This window comes from Bison bison, unplaced genomic scaffold, assembly GCF_000754665.1.
Source record: "Bison bison bison isolate TAMUID 2011002044 unplaced genomic scaffold, Bison_UMD1.0 scf7180017864215, whole genome shotgun sequence".
NCBI lineage: Eukaryota > Metazoa > Chordata > Mammalia > Artiodactyla > Bovidae > Bison > Bison bison.
Window position 1 is genome coordinate 1,127,061 of NW_011494787.1, and position 18,337 is coordinate 1,145,397.

General features: G+C 49.0%; 1 protein-coding gene across 1 annotated transcript in view; it reads right to left on the reverse strand.

The window, feature by feature from the left end:
- Nucleotides 1-17,627, reverse strand: part of GALNT14 (polypeptide N-acetylgalactosaminyltransferase 14) — a 79,645-nt gene extending 62,018 nt beyond the window's left edge. Inside the window, exons 1-2 of the mRNA XM_010845413.1 lie at nucleotides 17,565-17,627; nucleotides 15,978-16,147 (exon numbers count right to left, since the gene is read on the reverse strand). Of these exons, the coding sequence (XP_010843715.1) occupies nucleotides 15,978-16,147; nucleotides 17,565-17,627 (233 nt within the window). The remainder of the gene's footprint in view (nucleotides 1-15,977; nucleotides 16,148-17,564) is intronic.
- Nucleotides 17,628-18,337: the final 710 nt, after the last annotated feature.

The following is an 18,337-nucleotide window of genomic DNA, read 5'->3' on the forward strand; positions in this document are numbered from 1 at the left end:
GTCCGGACACGACTGAGCGACTTCACTTTCACTTTTCACTCTCATGCATTGGAGAAGGAAATGGCAACCCACTCCAGTGTTCTTGCCTGGAGAATCCCAGGGACGGGGGAGCCTGGTGGGCTGCCATCTAAGGGATCGCACAGAGTCGGACACAACTGAAGCGACTTAGCAGCAGCAGCGGCAGCAGTGTCCTGGGAAGGAGGTAAATGGGCATTTGTGGACGGAACCTCGTGTCTTGTTTCTAAGGGACAGACTACAATTAAAGTGATGGGATGTCACTTTTGTGATCAGGTCACAAAAGACGGTGACTTTCCTCTTTTGGGCTAGTATGCTTTGCTGAAGCACGCTGTCATGATGGGGAGCCTCACATGGCAAGGAACTGAGAGTGGGCTTCTGGTCCATAGCCTGTGATGGAACGAATTCTGCCAACAACCATGTCAGTGAACTTGGAAGAGGGCCCCCAACCCGAAACGTGCCCCAAGATGTGCTTTGAGATACCTGCAGCCCCAGATAACACCTTGAACACTGCCTGTGAGAGACCCACCTAGGCCATGCCTGAATTCCTGAGCCACAGAAATTCTGAAATGATAAGCATTATTATTATTTTTTTGGCTGCACCTTATTATTTTTTTGGCGGCATGTGGGATCTTAGTTCCCTGACCAGGGATTGAACCCACGAACCCTGCAGTGGAAGTGCAGAGTCTTAACCACTGGACCACCAGGGAAATCCCAATAAACATTATTTTAAGGCACTAAATTTTGTGGTAATTTGTTATGTAGCAACAGACAATGAATATGGGTACCCTTAGCTCCTGAAAAACCAACTTCACCAGGGTTTCTCACTCCCTGCGGAGTCAAAGGTAAATCTCCTGGGGTACTTAGTGGAAGAGCTATGCAAAGGCATCACAATTCTCCCAGCATGGAACTCCAGAACCTCCACTGGACCCTCTGTTCATGCTCTGCTGGCATCAAGATGTTGTCAGGTATGGATTCCTACGGCCCCAGTATAGAGAGGGAAGTTCTTAAGGGGTACCTGCGGGGGCTGTTCCAATATTCATAGTTCAGCTCTTTTGCTGTTGTTCAGTCGCTCAGTCGTGTCTGCGACCCCATGCACTGAAGCACACCAGGCTTCCCTGTCCTTTACCATCTCCTGGAGCTTGCTCAAAGTGATGTCCATTGAGTCAGTGATGCCATCCAACCATCTCATCCTCTGTCGTCCCCTTTTCCTCCTGCCTTCAATATTTCCCAGCATCAGAGTCTTTTCTAATGAGTTGGCTCTTGGCATCAGTTGGCCAATGTATTGCAGCTTCAGCATCAGTCCTCCCAATGAATATTCAGGATTGATTTCCTTTAGGATTGACTGGTTTGATCTCCTTGCAGACCAAAGGACTCTCAAGAGTCTTCTCCAGCACCACAATTCAAAAGCATTGATTCTTCAGTGCTCAGCTTTCTTTGTGGTCCAACTCTCACATCCATACATGGCTATTGGAAAAAATATAGCTTTGACTACATAGACCTTTGTCAGCAAAGCAATGTCTCTGCTTTTAAATATACTCTCTAGGTTTGTCATAGCGTTTCTTCCAAGGAGCAAGCATCTTTTAATTTCATGGCTGCAGTCTAATTTCAGGTCTTGAGGACTTCTTAATATGAATCACAATCCATGGAAAAACTGTTGCAGTGTCTCTCTTCTTACTTGTCCCATGGATGGTGCATAACTAGTAAGTACCCTTCCATGCACAGAGGTTAATGCATTTCCTACAATGATGTCAGAGGGCTTTAAGGTGTGATTCACTTGCAGAAGTTCAGTTAAGAAAGATTGACCTAGATGGCATCACAGACATCCCTCCATTCCATGAACACAAGGCCATGTGGCAGAGCACTTGTTCTCAGGGTGGGCCTATTTAGGCCAATAAAAACATTTCCTTGTACCAACCATCGCCTTGTTCTTGGTTGAATCTGTCAGGCCAGTTCGAGGTCTGCAGTTCAATTCCTGCTCCTCAGAGGACCCTCTAGATTTCTTAGCCACCTACTTCCATTAGCATCAGGTGTATAAGAAAAATCTACATCTTGATAATTCTAGAGCACTTCCACTGTCATTATTAACTGCAGGCTGTAGATCAGAATGGTGATCTCCTAAGTCAATTCTGCATTTTCCTGGCGATGTACTATAAGAATGCCCCAAAGGGTCTTTGCTGACAAACTGGGAAGCTAACTGGCGCAGGGAGTCACCAGGATGTAAAGGGCCACGTTGTCTGGAGGCCCCCAAAGGCTCAGTCTCTGCCTCTATTTTGCAGCCCAGAGTAGATGGAAGATCTTTCCCTCTTTGGCTCCATATAAACTCCGGGACTGCTGCCGTACTGGATGGGAAAGGACCACAGAGCTCCTCTGGTGATCAGTTCCTACACTGTGAGCTGCTGGACTGTATTTCCAAGAGAAGTCTGTGCATGCTCTGTGAATAAAGTCTATAAGAGTTGGGACTTCTCTGGTGGTCCAGTGGTTAAGAATCTGTCCTCCACTCAAGGGATGTAGGTTCTATCCCTGGTCAGGGAACCAAGATCCCACATGTCTTTGGGCAGCTAAGCCCGTAAGCCACAACTACTGAACCTGTGCACTCTGGAGCCCACACTCCGCAAATAAAACCTGACACAGCCAAATAAATACATAAATATATTTTTAGAAAGTCTACAAGAGTCAGATAAGTTTGGTGCATGAGAAATACTGGAAAACTATTAGAATACTTTTTTGGTGATTCATCCTTGCACACTGGGACTTCCACTAGCCTCTATTAACCAAGCTTTGACCTTGCCCTGTAATCCTTCACATATAACGGGAACTCTATATTTAAGGGATATACTGAACCACCTAACCTCCTACCACACAGAATTTTGTAGGACACAGATTTTAAAACACACTGCTTCCAGCTCTCTTTTTTTTAAGATGTGTAAACTGAGGCCCAGAACAGTGGGTGAATTGACCCGCAAAGATCACGCCTCTAGGTAGTGGCCAAGCTAAGATCTCCTAGTTCTTGTCTATTGAACTGACTGCTTCCTTAAAGCACTTAGGCTTGGTTGGGGGTGTTGTTGGGGGGGGGGTCACAGGGTACTTTGAGTTGGTTTTCAGCAGCCCCAGTCCATACAGGGTTACTGGCCACTGCTTTCCAGTGGCCTTTATCAGCCTGTCCCCTCAAAACATTCCCACCAAACTCCCTATTATTTCTCTATGTCGCTCAATCTACACTTGATCTTAGCCAAAAGGCCAAGAAGCGATCCATGTTGCTAAATCTAACAGAAACTTTTCAGTCTTTATCTTGCTTGTCAACTCTGTAGTAGTTAATATTGAAGGTCACACATATCATTAAATGTTTGGTTCTTTGCCCTTGGCTCTGGTGAAATCACCCTAGCATGGCTCTCCCCTTCTTAAGCTATTTCTTGGTTTGGTTTTCCTTTTCTTTCTCCCCTCTGAAATTCTGATGTTCCCCTCCAAAATTCTCTCCTAAGCCATCCTCTTCTCAATCTTCCTTTTCTTTAGATTATTTTACTTGTTTCTAAGCCTTCAATTTCCCATCTGTTTGCTAATGATCCCAACCCTAACCTTAACCTGATGAACATCTTCTTTTGAATGTCCCCACGTGATGACCTCTTCAGCTGCCCTCCGCCTCTCTCACCTTGTCCAAGTCTGCTGACCCTTCCATGTTTCCCAGCTCACCACCTATCACGTGCCCAAACCCAAGAGAGATTCTCAAATCCTGTCTCCACCTCCCCGACATCCAATCTCACTAAACCTAGTCCTGTCAATCCTTCTTACTTATCTCCTGACCTGGCTGTTTCTCTCTATTCCCCTCATGTCTTTGCAGGATTATTGCAGCCACTTCCTAGCTGACTTTATCCCTAACCAATCTCTCCTGCATGCCGCAGCTAGAATGATCATTCCAAACTGTACATCTTTAACATGTTTCAACACTGCCCAAGTGCTCACAAAATAAAGTTGAAACTCCAAATCACCGCTTACCATCCTTGGTGACCTGGCACCACCTCTGACTCCTCCCGTCACATCCTCCAATTTTCAGCCACGTTCTGCCTGACCTTCTCTTTCTCCCTCTGGACCTCTGAAGGTGCTGCCCCCCGTCCCATGCGTCTGGAATGCATTCTCCTCTTTTCCCAGGCCTGGCTATTTTCTCCTCTTCTAATCCTGGCTTGGAAGGTACTTCCCCCGGAAGCCTTTTTTGACATCTAAGGCTTTTCTAATGTGCTCCCCTAGGACTCTGCACTCCCCCTACCAGTGCAGTTTATGATCAGGCATTGGGAACTACTTCTCTGTCTCCTCTGCTGATTGTTAGCTGCAGAGAAACCCAGGGCTCGTTTGTAGTTCTAACTTCAGTACCTGGCATGGTGACTAAACACAGTAGACATATATAATAAACATCTGAATAATGAGTGGGTGGATGAGTGGGGGAGGAAGCAGGTGAGGCTTTCATGGGGTCAAAGCCAGAGGAAAAAATGTCCCTTGCCAGGTGACAGGTTACACCAGCTCAAGGAAGTTGCAGAACTGCAAGTTGGGTGAGGTGCCAAGGTGAGTCATATAGAGGAGACCAAACAAGTCCCAAAACTGAGAATGGTACCATGTGGGGAAAACAGGGAGCCTCTGGCTCACACTGTCCAGGGAGACATCTGGGATAGTCATCTCGTGTCTGTGGAGGTTCTGAGGCATTCTGTGTTGCAGTGAAAATACTCAGCCGTGTTTAAAACACTGGGATGTTCCCCTTGTTCAATGAGTCCTGGGGATGAACAATGCTTCCTTACATGGGAGGGAAGAGACGGAATCCTATCCAGTAGGGCTGCCAGATGTTAGCTCGGATGCTCTCTTCTCCCAGACCTGTACTGTCCAATATGGTAGCCACCAGCCACATGCGGCTATTGAGCACTTGAGATAAATCAGAATGGAGATACACTGTAAGTGTGCAATACACACAAGATTTCCAACACTGATACCAAACATAAGATATCTCATCAGTAATTTTTTGACATTGATTATATGTCAAAATGATACCCATGAATGGTGGTAGTGCTGGTGGTTTAGTTGCTAAGTCGTATCTGACTCTCTGCAACCTCATGGACTGTAGACCTTCAGGCTCCTCTGTCCATGGGATTTTCCAGGCAAGAACACTGGAGAGGGTTGCCATTTTCTTCTCCAGGTGATTGGGTTAAAATAATATATATTATTAAAGCTAATTTCACTTAAAATTTTACTTTTTAAAATGTGACTATTAGAAAATTTTAAATTACCTACATGGCTTACATATATTTCTATTAGACACTATTGTCCTAGGTCATTACTAGAGCTTGTATATAATGCAAATTAAAATTTCAACATTAGCGTCAGACAATAGTTTCTAGATATTGGGTTCTTTCATGTGAGCAAAATAAAATTTTCAAAAATTATCAAGGCCATTATTAGGCTTGCACCATTTTCTTTTGCAGCAAAAATATATTTTAAAACTCTCAGCATCTAGCATCATTGTTATTTCATCAAAGAAAGGGTGTTTAAATACTCAAAAGGCCACAACCTCAGAATAATTAAAAGCACTATAAACTGTAAAATTAAATTTTGAGAAAATCTCCCTCAGCATCTCCTCCTTTCCCCAACTCTAGAGATCAGATCTGCACAGATATATCAAATGGTATCTGAACATATAGTTCAAGCATTTGTTCCACTAAATAACAATGCACCTATGTCCACCCTCCACAGACAGTGTGGACACCAAACACAGGAGACACGACATCACCACACTTGCTCTGGAACCAACATCCCCAGCTCTGTTCTTGGTGCTGCTGATAGGAATGAGTTGGTATGGTTTTTCCAATCTCTAGCCCCAATTTGGGCTTCCCTGGTAACTCAGCTGGTAAAGAATCTGCCTGCAATGCAGGAAACCCTGGTTCAATTCGAGTCCAGAAGATCCCTTGGAGACGGGATAGGCTACGCACACCAGTATTCTTGGGCTTCCCTGATGGCTCAGATGGTAAAGAATCCGCTCGCAATGCGGGAGACCTGAGTTCAATCCCTGAGTTGGGAAGATTCCCTGGAGGAGGGCATGGTAACCCACTCCAGTATTCTTGCCTGGAGAATCCCCATGGACAAAAGAGCCTGGCTGGCTACAGTCCATGGAGTTGCAAAGAGTGGGATGTGACTAAATGACTGAGCACCACACAGCACAGCCCCAGTTTATCTCCTCACGCACTACTGCCACCCAAGCAATCACATGCTATCTGGGCTCAAGACACACACCTGACCTGCAGAATGCGGACACCTCTGGTCGCATTTAGACCTCCTAGAAATGACCACGGCTCCACTCCGCACCACTGTGTTTTCCTAGACAACTAATTTTGGCCTTTTGTTGAGCAGCCCCTTTGAAGGGAGTGGAACACTGAGCTCTGGTGGAAACCACAGGGAAGTAGTCGCACCGTTTTCCCAAGAAGATCGGCTGTTCTCAGGAAGCTGCAAAGAGGCTTCTCTTGGGATGCTGCCAGGCCCCATGTCAGTTGGTACCAAGCACCACCCAGATGGTAACTGGGTGCCCGCATATGTGCATGTGTGTGCGCAGGGCAGCATGTTCTCAAAAGACAAGTGCAGAGTCTAGCCAGGACCCGGAAGTGTGGAGGTGGGCCAAGGCTTATTTTTGAAATGTTTCCTGAAAAAGATTCCTCAGTGTCTGAGACTAGGGCTTCTCCAAGTCTTATTTTAGTCCTGCTTGAATCACATTACACAGTAGTAATAATAGATAACAGCAACGGAACCCTATGTCTCAGGTATTCTTCCAAGAGCTTTAAATCTGCACAATCATTCCCTGAGGAAGGTGCTCTGAGACCATCATAGAGAAGACTGTGAGGTCACAGTCAGTAAGCAGCCACATCTCGATGTCACACCAGATGGCCTGGCTCCCAACTCTGAGCTCTCATGCTCCACTAGAATGCCCCTTGATGGTCAGCCAGCTCACTCACTTGAAAACCTTTGGTTCATATTGACCTTTCTCTCTGTCTTTGTTCTTGAAGTCTGCACGCTGGAAGGTACTGGAAAGATGGAAAATCACAAGTCTGGCTGTCCAGAAGGAAGGATGTCCCCCCTTGATCTTTCTGAGCTATTTCCTGGTATTTATTAGACATTTCAGCTAAAGGATCAGAGAAGAGTCATTCCTTCCCTTTACCTGAAGGGGGAAATGTTCCTCTAACTGAAGCAGTTGAGGTACTGAAGCAGTTGAGCAGTCTGACCAGGGATGTGGTCAGACCCAGCACACTGAGGTCTGGAATGATCTGCTTGAAGGCCAAGCATCTCTTATTCTCCAGGGAACTCACAGTGGTGGCCTTGTGGAAGGTCTGAGCTGAGGAGGTAAAAAGCCAAGACTTCTCATGCCTGCCCACACCCTTCTAGACGGTTGGTCCATCCCAAGTTAGTCATGCACCAACTTTTACCTCCATCCCTTTATTCTCACTCCCCTGTGCCCAAGCCTGGCCCACCCCCATGGTCTGTGGGACTGCAACGGCCTTCTGACTGCACCTCATCTCATTCCTTCCCCCCAATCTTCCATATTAATCTTCCTAACATCCTGCTTCACATATCTAAGTCTCCCTACCTTTGGTAGTTATCTAAGCTAAACCTTGGCTGCATCCCAAAGCCCCCACCATTGTGTTAGCCCTGCCTGATAGTTCCCTCACCTGAGCCTTCTAGCCCTACTAACCCAGTCCACTTCTTCTTGGTCATAACCGCACCATGATCTCCACATGCCCCCCCATCCAGCCATCATCCTTTCTATAGATGCCTCTATTTGTGCAACGTTCAGCCCAGGTCAGTGCCTCCATTGCACTTTTCATGGGCTCCCTGGCCTCCCTCCCACTTCTGCACAGCTGTGCAATCTTCTCCATGGGTAGTGGCCACGTTTCTACTGCTTGATGTTCCCATGGGCCAGATCGTCAACTGCAGTCACTTTCCTCCTCTCTAAACCCCGGATCATAGCAAAGTTGTTGTGAGGCTTAACTGAAAGAACATATATAAGGTGCCTACCACGTGTCAGGGGAATAGTTTGATCAATAAATGTTGGCTGATTATGGTCCTGGATTTATGTGCTAACACAGAGAATTCTTTGTTGAGTGAAGGTGGTTTTAAATTTCCTGTGATTTGATTTTCTCCCTCTGCTCTGAGGATTCATTCCCACGCCTGCACTTGCAAACCCTGATGCTTTCAGATCGTTTGAGAATGAATCCAGTGGGGTGTTCTTTGAATCCATCAGTCTTCAGTTGAGACTGATGAAGCATCTGAGTGCCAGGTACTCTGCAGGGCTCTGGAGGGGGCTGCAAAGATAAGCCAGCATGCCTGCCCAGGTCGTTCAAGGAGAGGAGAGGGAGAGCTTGAAACTGGGGTAACGGGTGCTGCTCAGAGGTGAGCATGGGAGTGGGAGGTGCTGCCCTACTTGGCCTGAGGGGGCACAATGTCTCCCTGGAGTGGGGACCCCACCCACCCGGGTTCCTGAAAGGTGAGAGAGCATCCCGAGCAGAGAGGGCTGTGAAGATGAGAAGGTGAGAAGGCATGAACCCTCGTGCACAGTCAGGCAGCTGCAAGCCTGGGCCTGGCTGCTGTGGGCGTGGCTTCAGGGGTGGGGTGAGCTGGCAGCAGGGCAGGGCTTTGGATGGGGCTCCATGCATCCGCCTCTGGGATGCTGTCCATGGAGGAGGCGTGGAGGGTGGACGGGTGTGGGACCACAGCCCAGTGGGAGGGCGGCTGGGGGCTGCTGCTGTCACCCAGGTAGAGGGGGCACCAATGAGCAGGGAGCAAAGTCAGAAGCCAAGAGCTATCCAGGAGGTGGACTCAACAAATCAAGGGTGGGCGAGGAGCGGGGGCACCAAAGGCTTGAGTTACAGGGCGGGCAGTGGGCTTACCCTGAGACGGAGACATGAACGCCGACTGGGTACTTGGTGTCTTGAGAGGCAGGCTCAGCAAGGCTTGCGGCGAGGGAAAAAAGGAAGTGTCTACTTAATGAATCAAGCAGGGACAGGGAGAAGCGGGAAAACCGGAGAACAGAGGTAACAATGCCTGATGGGCTGGCTTCAGGGTCACTGGGAGGGTGAGGTGAGCGCAGGAGGTGAGAGCTGTTAGATATAATCTGCTTCAGTCCAACGTAAGTGGCTCCTCTTACTGCGTCCAGGACACCCAGGACTCCGCAAGGGGCCTCTGCTGATTGTGCCCCTCGCCAGCCCAGATGGAAGCCCGGCTGCTACATGATTCCCCAGGTCCCCCAGCAGAGCCCTTCTTCTGTCACATCACACATTCCTCAGTGAGTTTTCCTGGCACCCTGGGGCCCGGGGCTCATGTCACTTCATCCCACTGTCTGTCACCAGGACCACACAGGTGGCCTCCTTCCCACGGCTTCTCCCACCCACAGCTGTCATCTCCTCTCTGCTCTTTTCAGCTCTTGTCAAACACATTTTGTACTTCCTGGCCCCCAGCCCTGAAATCACTCCCTCTGCTGGCCTTGGCATCTATCCCTAGGATCTGAAAAGTGCAAATTTTACCAGACGCGGCATTGCGATTGCCTCACGGCTTGTTTCACGTTCTCATTTTCAAAGTAAGTCTGACATTCAGGCAAGTGAAGTGTTGGGTGCTGAGAGCCAAGGCTGAGGCAGGATGCTCTCTGCACAACTTCCCTGCCCCCGTCCCCTCCACCCCTGCCTACCTAGCTCTCGGAGAACACCGTTGGGGGGCAGGTGCCAAGCCAAGACCTCTCCAAACTTAGCCACGTCGCCCCTTTCTCCTGGTTTCAGTCACCTTCTCCCACCTCCTGGACCTGCTTTTGCCCACAGCTGCGAAGCAGTGAAAAGACCCCAGGGTCTGAGTGCTAATGCTGGTCCTCAGACTAATACCAGTTTGTTCATGACCACAGCTAACAGTCACCACATGCTTACGAGGGGTTAAAGACCAGGCTCTGCATTTGACATGGATGGATTTGCTTACCCCCACAGCAACCCTGGGTACCATTATTATTCCCATTTTAAAGATGAGGAAACTGAGGCTTAGGAGTTGAGTAACTCACACCAGGATCAGCTGGTAAGTGGCAAAGATGCTCTCTCTCCAAGTTCACATGGTGAGGAAACCTACCTGCCATTTAGCCAACCCGTAGCCTTGCCTGGGCCTCTGTTTCATCCACTGAGAAATCACAATGGCCCCTTCCCCCAGAGGGTACTGAGGACATCAAGGGCAGGAGATGTGAGAGGGCTTAGGAAAGTCTCCTATAAATATAAGATGTGATTATCCTAATCTGAGGGACTCACCACAAGGTTCAGCCTTTCACTGAGAAATTGTGGCAGGGGTCCTGAGATCCCCTGAGCCTCATCGAGCCAGTCCTGCCAGCCTTGTTTCTCTCTGCATTAGGGGCATCACACCACAAGTGTTCTTCAAAGTGTTAGTGGGTAATGGTAACTGCACATGCCAGCATCCTGGGTCTTAAAGGGAAAGAAGCCACATGTTCCAACTTCCTATACTTAGACTGAAAATCGTGGGCAGGCCAGTTTGCAGTCTGCAGTCAAGTTGCCATCCACGTGACATGTCAACTCCAGGGGCAAACAGTTTTGTTGTCATTGTGTTTAAGAGGTCCTGAGATGTTCAAATAAGTGCAAAGACTGTGTTAAACCAGCTTACATTTGGATCTCCAGTTGGGAGGGAGTCTGGTCACCTCCACTGAGGGGAAGGCATGAGAGGGAGGGGGAGGTCATGCATGGAAATGGCCATGGCAGCAAATTAAAAGGATGGTTCTACGGGTTCTGTGGGACCCTTGCCTCCTGTGTGTGAGAAGAAGGATTAATCCAGGGCTTTGAGGAGTAGGGAGGTGCTGCTAAGACAGAGGGAGTCCTGCATCTGGAAACTGCCTCCAACCTGAGCCACTTTCTAAGTCACTTCTGGCATGTACTGGCAGAGTATCTTCCACCAGCTGCAGAGCTAGAGGTAACCCTATTCACAGTCTCTGAGCTACTTCTCACTTCTCGTGTGTGTGTGTGTGTGTGTGTGTGTGTTTGCACTCAGTTGTTCAGTCATGTCCAACTCTTTGCAACCCCATGGACTGTAGCCCGCCAGGCTCCTCTGTCCATGGGATTTCCCAGGCAAGAATACTGGAGTGGGTTGCCACTTCCATCTCCAGGAGATCTTCCTGATCCAGGGATCAAACCCATGTCTCCTGCATCAACAGGCAGATTCCCACTGCATCACCTGGGAAGCTCTCTTACTTCTTACAGGTGAAGAAACATACCCAGAGAGCTGAGGAGTTGGGAAGTAACTTAGACGAAACTCCACTCTTCTCATGCTCAGTCCAGCTGTTTCCCCCATTTTATCACGCTGCCCAGATACAGAACAAAATGCCAGAAACTAATCAGAAGAGGAGCAGATGACTGAGGACGGACTAAGAGCCAGACTTTGTGTTTGGTTCCTGGGCAAAGGACATAGCAAGATGAACAGGGGAGGAGCAAGACCCTTGATCAAGTATGCAAGTAGCTAATATGCTTAGGAAGAGGTACTCCACTTCACTGATTAGCAGGGAAAGGCAGACTTAAACCACAGTGATACACTACTGCTCAGGCTCTAGAAAGGCTAACATGAAAGAGACAGACACTAGCAAACGACCGGCAACAAAGCTGCGGAGCCGCTGGAATTCTGGCATTGCCAGTGGGGTGGAAATGGTATGACCACTTCCTTAGATGTTTGACAATATCTAGAAAAGCTGCCAGGGACACACCCTACAGGAACCTATATGCCTGTTCGCCAGGAGATAAATAAAAGGTTACTCATAGGCGATCTATCAGAAGAATCTCACACTGGAAAAACCCTAAATAAGCATTAACAGTAGACTAGATATACAAATTGTAACACTTTCCTCCAAAGGAATACTATACAGCACGAGAATGAACAAACTGTCTCGCAAAATGTGACTGGAATTCACACATCTCTCCCACCTCACCTCCGAGTAAACTCCGAGGTCTAAGACCCAACACCCTACCCTGAAGATGTCAGAGCCTCAGAGCCAAGATCCCACACTGCACTCCACCTCCTTGGGCAGGCTCCCAGTTCAAACTGAGCTTGGTCTCTCCACCAGCAGGGGCTCTCAGAATATTGTGCTGCCCAAGGATGTGTTGCCTAGGGCATCTCTCAGGGTTGCTACAATGATAAGATAGGGCCAGTGTGAAAGTGAAAGTGGTCCAATGTTTACTGAATTAACTATAAGGGAAATCTGTCTGAAACTCACAGAGCAGACCAGGATTGGGGGGAGTGGGTGAGGGAAGAGCCTACAGGGTCAGCAGGCAAGAGACATAGGACCAGAGTGGAAGGAATCCTGGCACAGAGACACCTGCTGTCTCAGCCTCTGTGGTGTTTCTTCCCCCGGACCCTGGTGAGAACCCCTTCCCGGCCCTGCAGGTGGTCCTCAGGGCAGCAGACATAATTCTCCTGCTGAGATTCCAGGCTGTTGGGAAACTCCTCCCACTATTCCCCTCAAAGCTCTTTGAAACTCTGAAGTGCTCTGGAGTGAAGTGCTCTCAGAACTACTGTCACCAGGCTCACAAACTCCTGTGCTGAAAAATGGTGCACAGGAGCGGCCAGAATGCAGTGGATGGGCGAGCCTGTTTGCAAAGCTAAGTGTCTGTGATGGGTTTCCCCTCGTCTCCCTCCACCTTGATGTGGACTCACCAACTCTGTGCTGAGCTAGTGGAATCGCCTTGACTCTGAGGGAATATGAACATTTTTTATGCTTAGCCATTTCAACCACAAAGATGTTTATCCTATTACCACTAAGTGACGAGTACAAGGAGAGAAATTATGATCATCTTCGACAGCCATTCCAACTGAGTAAATACAAGGAAGGAGAAATGCAATCCTAGACAGGGCCACAGCCCCTTCATTTCCCAGGATGGAAAAGAGCAAAGGAAAAGTGTCTTCCCGGTGAGATGTATCGAAGTGTGGAATTTTCCCTCCAGGCAAGCAATGGGCATCCCACTGTTCGAACCATTTAGCACCGCACTGGACAGAGCCCAGGAGGATATGCCGAGGGGAACACTCAGACACAGCCTGGCCAGGGGGAGGTGAACTAACGAGGCTTCCCAGCTCTCACCAACACCACCCCCCACCAGCCCATAGCTTCTGGGTGCATCCACCCTGCCACCTGCTCCCCTGCAATCAAAGCAACCCCATAATAATCATTGCCAGGCAACAGCAAAAATATACATGTGCTTTATCAAAATATTTTCCCCCTTCTCAAGGGGTATGCCTCACTTAATGGCTTCCTGTCTGCCAGACGTTTTATGTGCTACTTGGATGATGGCAAATCCAGCTGTTGTCACCAGAATGTGGTGATGGGTGGGAGCGCCAGGCCTGGGAAACAGGGACTATTTGCTGGACCAGTCAATGCTTTATAAATAGCGGAACTCCCCTGGGAAATCTTCTCAGACTCACCCCAGCTAGACACTGTCTCTTCCTCACGTTGAAATAGTTATTTATGGCACTCCACCCCCACCCCATCCCCAACACAGGCAGCCACATCTATTCACCCTTGTGACCACTAGAAATTAAGGCTCTCATCCACATTAACAGAACTATGGGCCTTAGGGGAAATTTTGGATGCTCTGATGAAGCACCCGTGTAGTCTTCACATGAGACCAAGGCGGGTGGGAGAGCAGAGTGTATGTATGTATTTATATATGAAAAAGAGAAGGTCAACCATGGAAGAACGAGCGCATCACAACTGTGCGGCACTCGGGGAGTGAGAAAGCTTCAAGGTTACCTGGTTCAAGCACAGATGAGAAGACAAACCTAAGACGGGGCAGGGATGGGTGGAAGGCCATTGCTGGTCACCTTGCTCAGCTCCTCTCACTGGGCTTGAATCGGGGATGAGGAGATGGAGCGGCAGCAAAGACATGACTGAAGACCCAAGACAGCAGCTTTCTGTCTCAAGATTGTGAAAATGTCAAGTGTTACATAAGGAGTGGGGTGGGCAGGGAGAGGTTGATAACCTCATAGGGTGAATGAATAGATTCACTGGAAACTGTAGTCACTCATTTCTAAACTATCCTCACCACCTACCCCATGGACCCTAAGACTCCCATAAACCCTGGAATGGGGAGTTCAAAACCTTCCCTAGTCTTATTTCTTACTCTTCAACTCAGTCATTCCAGGCTACAGGAAACCCCACTGCCTCCCATAAAATACCATGGACTCCATGGGAAAAAGGACCAAGAGAAAGATGGTGAGTCTGATCAATTTCACACAGAGGATCAAGCCCCCTGCCCCTCCGAGGCTTCTATCACATGATGCCCCAATATGACTAGTTTCTCAGGGGTTCCATCCCCCAGTGCATTGGCTTTTCAGCCAGCACAGCGGGCTGTTGGTGAAACCCTCACAGCCTTCCTCCTTTCTCCCCTCCTCACTCCACCTGTGCAACTGTGGATTCCTAGGCCATGCCCCCCAGTGCCCGCCCTCTCAGCAGCACCTGCTCTAATGCTCAGCTAATAGTTCTGGGTCTCAGGCACTGTCCTAATGCATCCTATAACTCACAATGCAATTACTGTGGTAGTGAAATTGGAAGCAAATTTAATAAGCTCAGCCCCCTCCCCCATGCTGTTTCTTCACTCTTCTCTTTTCAGTAATGAGAATTCTTTAAGGGAAAAGGCCTTTTTCCCTTTAACGGAGGCTATTCTCCTGATTCCTTATCTGAAGCCCATGAGGATGGGAGGATATGGAGAAGGGGACTTCCTCTAGCTCCTTTTGTCCTGTTTACTCGTAAGGCAGATGGGAAGAGAGCAGTCAGTTGTCTTTCCAGGCTTACTCTCCCTTTCATCTGCTCAGCTAACATTTATTGAATTCCTATCACACATCACAGATTTCTCCCCCTAGAGGGCAACTTGTGTCATAACTAGTTGAACCTTAGTTGCAAGGCATGATGGGAAAAGGGAGAGGTTAAACTGTGTCTATGGAGTCGGGTCCCCAGGGTGGGCCAAGAGCTATAGTAGGAGCTTCTTGGTAAAGGTGATGCCAGTTGCCAACAGGATGGCAGCATATTGACCCTTGTGGTTAAAGAAACTGAGAGGAGGGGGCAGGAAGGAACCAGAGAAGCCAGAGGTCTCCAAACAAACTGAGACAAAGCCTGTCTCCTGGACAGAGGCAGAGGGGTGCACAGTGTAGGCAAATAAGCATCTTTATTCCAGGGCCTACTGTCTACTCAAACCCAGGGCCTCTAAGCTGGACCCACCCACCAGCCATGGACTTCATCTGATCCACAAAAGGAAGCCACAGCGCCAGCTGATGCTCTGTGGTTTACAAATTTAAGCAGGCATCAGAATCACTGGCGGTGCATGCTGAGACACAGGTCACCAGGCCCCACCCCAGAGCACCTCACTCAGTAGTTTTGGGGGAAGCTTAGAATCTGCAGTTCTAACTGGCGATGTTGATCCTGGTCTCCTGGAGCACCTCAATCAGTAGTTATGGGGGGAAGCTTAGAACCTACAGTTCTAACTGGTGATGCTGATGCTGGTCTCCTGGTCTGGGAAACCACACTTTGAGAACTATCGTTCTAAGCCTTTGCTATTCAATGTGAGCCCTGGACCATCCATCAGCAGAACCTGGGAGTCTGACAGGAATGCAGACTCTCAGGCCCCACCACAGACCTGCTGAATCGGTGTGACAAGAACCTCAGATTATTTAAGTTCAAGAAACACTTACCTGCGATGGCGATTCTCAATCCTGGCTGCTCACTGGCATCACTTGGGGAGCTCAGAAAAGAGATGCTTCAGCCGGTTGGAGGCTGGCATCAGCATTTTTTAAAAGTTCCCCAAGTAATTATTAGGAGATGCCTGGATTGAGAACCGCTGGGACTCCCACTCATGACTAACACTCCACACCCATTTTTCCAGCACTGAACTTACCCCTCATGACTGTGGGGAGGGGTCGGGAGGAAGTACCTGAAAAGACGAGTATCTGGGACCACCCGGTTGCTGGCGATCCGCTCACTCTCCCGCTGGTTGAAAGCATACAGCTTATAGGGATCGTCGCCAACACGCCACTTCTTGGCATTCAGATACCGCCGCTCATCAAACTGGTCCCATAGGTCATCCCAATCACCATCCGAAATCTACGGGACATGAAGGGGAAGTCGGTGAGGACGGCTCCGGGCCCTCTCAGCTCCCTCTGTCAGTGCCCAGAGACCAAGCATGTGCCAGCAAGGTTCAATGCAAAGATGGGGCAGATGTAGGACTTTAATAAAACCATCAGCAGTAATAATAAATGATGATGACGACAATGGCAGCTACCATTTAATGAGTGCTGTACTCATATACCAGGCACTGGGTTAGGACCTATACACACTTATATCATGTAATTCTCATAATTTTAGGAAATGGATGTTGCTCATATTCCCAATGCGCAGACAAGGAAGCCGTCTCAACAGCCCAAGCACCTTGCTCAAGATACCACAATTTGGAAGCAACAGGGCTGGGACTTGGATTCTAGAATACTAACCCCAGAGGCCACCTCTCTGGGGTAATTTTAGACACGTGATGGAAAGTGCCGGCACAATGGCTGACACATAGTAGGTACACAATGACTGCCATTCCCTGCTCTGCCAAAGGGGGGCAGCAATGCAAAGCAAGTGATCCATCTATAACGGCGGGGGGGTGATACCTGCTGGACAGACACCTTGTGTGTTCCTTCCTTCCTCCAACCCAGGCTGCTGCTGCTGCTGCTGCTAAGTCGCTTCAGTTGTGTCCAACTCTGTGCAACCCCACAGACAGCAGCCCACTAGGCTCTTCCATCCCTGGGATTCTCCAGGCAAGAATACTGAAGTGGGTTGCCATTTCCTTCTCCAACGCATGCAGGCATGCTAAGTCGCTTTAGTCTTGTCTGATTCTAGGCGACCCTATGGACAGCAGCTAACCAGGCTCCTCTGTCCACAGGACTCTCTAGGCAAGAATACTGGAGTGGGTTGCCATTTCCTTCTGCAACCCAGGAATCTATAGTTATTTTTAAGAAGCCTCCAAGGGGGAGCAAGTAACAACCCTCATCATATGAGGAGACAGCACTTTAGCATGTGTAAAGCGATTTCTGCATTCATCATCTTGATTCATTCTCACCAAGACCCTCTGCAGGGTAGGGAAGGCAAAGTTTCAGAAAGGTTACTGGCTTGTCTGAGGCCCCCCGGTGGATGGTGGCACAGCAAGCCCAAGCAGAGCTCTGACTCTTGGACCCTCCAGCGCAGAGGAGGCAAGGAGATTCACACAGGGGGAGGCCGGTTCCTGCCCAGACCCCGGGCTGCCGCCTCTGCCCTGCCCACCCAGCTCTGCAGCCACCAGAGAGTCCTCACAGCCAGTAGGGGGTCTGGGCTTCAGGGCCTCTGCAAGCTGGGTGCTTCCCTTGATAGTCACTGCCCAGTGGATGCTAGTACTGCCCCCACTAGGGGAGAGGCAGTCTGTATCAGCAAAGCTCAGACCTTTTAGGTTCAAGAAAGCCAAAAGAACACTGCATCTGGAAAAAACTATTGACCAGGCCCTGACCTGGACCATGAGGGCTGGAGCCCCGGGGCTGGCATAGTCACCAAGGATGAGATGTTCATTCATGTGTTACTGACCCTTGGCCCTGTGCAAGTATCTGAAGCTGCCTGGGTACCACCCATCCCATCACTACCAGGATGCCCTTCTGTCCTCCAGGCACCTAACAGGAGAGCCCAGGGCAGGCACCGCAGACATCAGTGCAGGCACTCAGCCCACACTTGGCAGGTAAGGGGGGGGCCACTCGTGCCCACATGCACATTCATCTCAGGCACCCCTCCAGCTTATCAGGTAATTGATCTCTCCCTTTCACACTCTCTCTGTTATCTTCTTTTGAAACAGCATTCTCCTGCTAATAGCACAAAATGAAGCATTGGAAACCAGTGATTTTTATCCAATAATTGATTTTATTAATGTCCTGTGATATTGCTGCTACATGGGGACACTGAGCAGGGGAGTTGAAACCCCAGCCTGGGCTGTGCTAGGCCATAGCCTGACAGCTGTCATCTGTGCTTGGAACATGACCTCAGAGCTACCCTGACATCCCACTCTTGCAGGAAGGGCCATGCAGCTGGCTCATGCCCAACTGAATTTACTGCAAATCTCGAAAAATAATTTGTGGGCTCCTACAGTGCAGAAAGTGAAGAGGCTAAAAAGCCTCTTGATGAAAGTGAAAGAGGAGAGTGAAAAAGTTGGCTTAAAGCTCAACATTCAGAAAACGAAGATCATGGCATCCGGTCCCATCACTTCATGGGAAATAGATGGGGGAACAGTGGAAA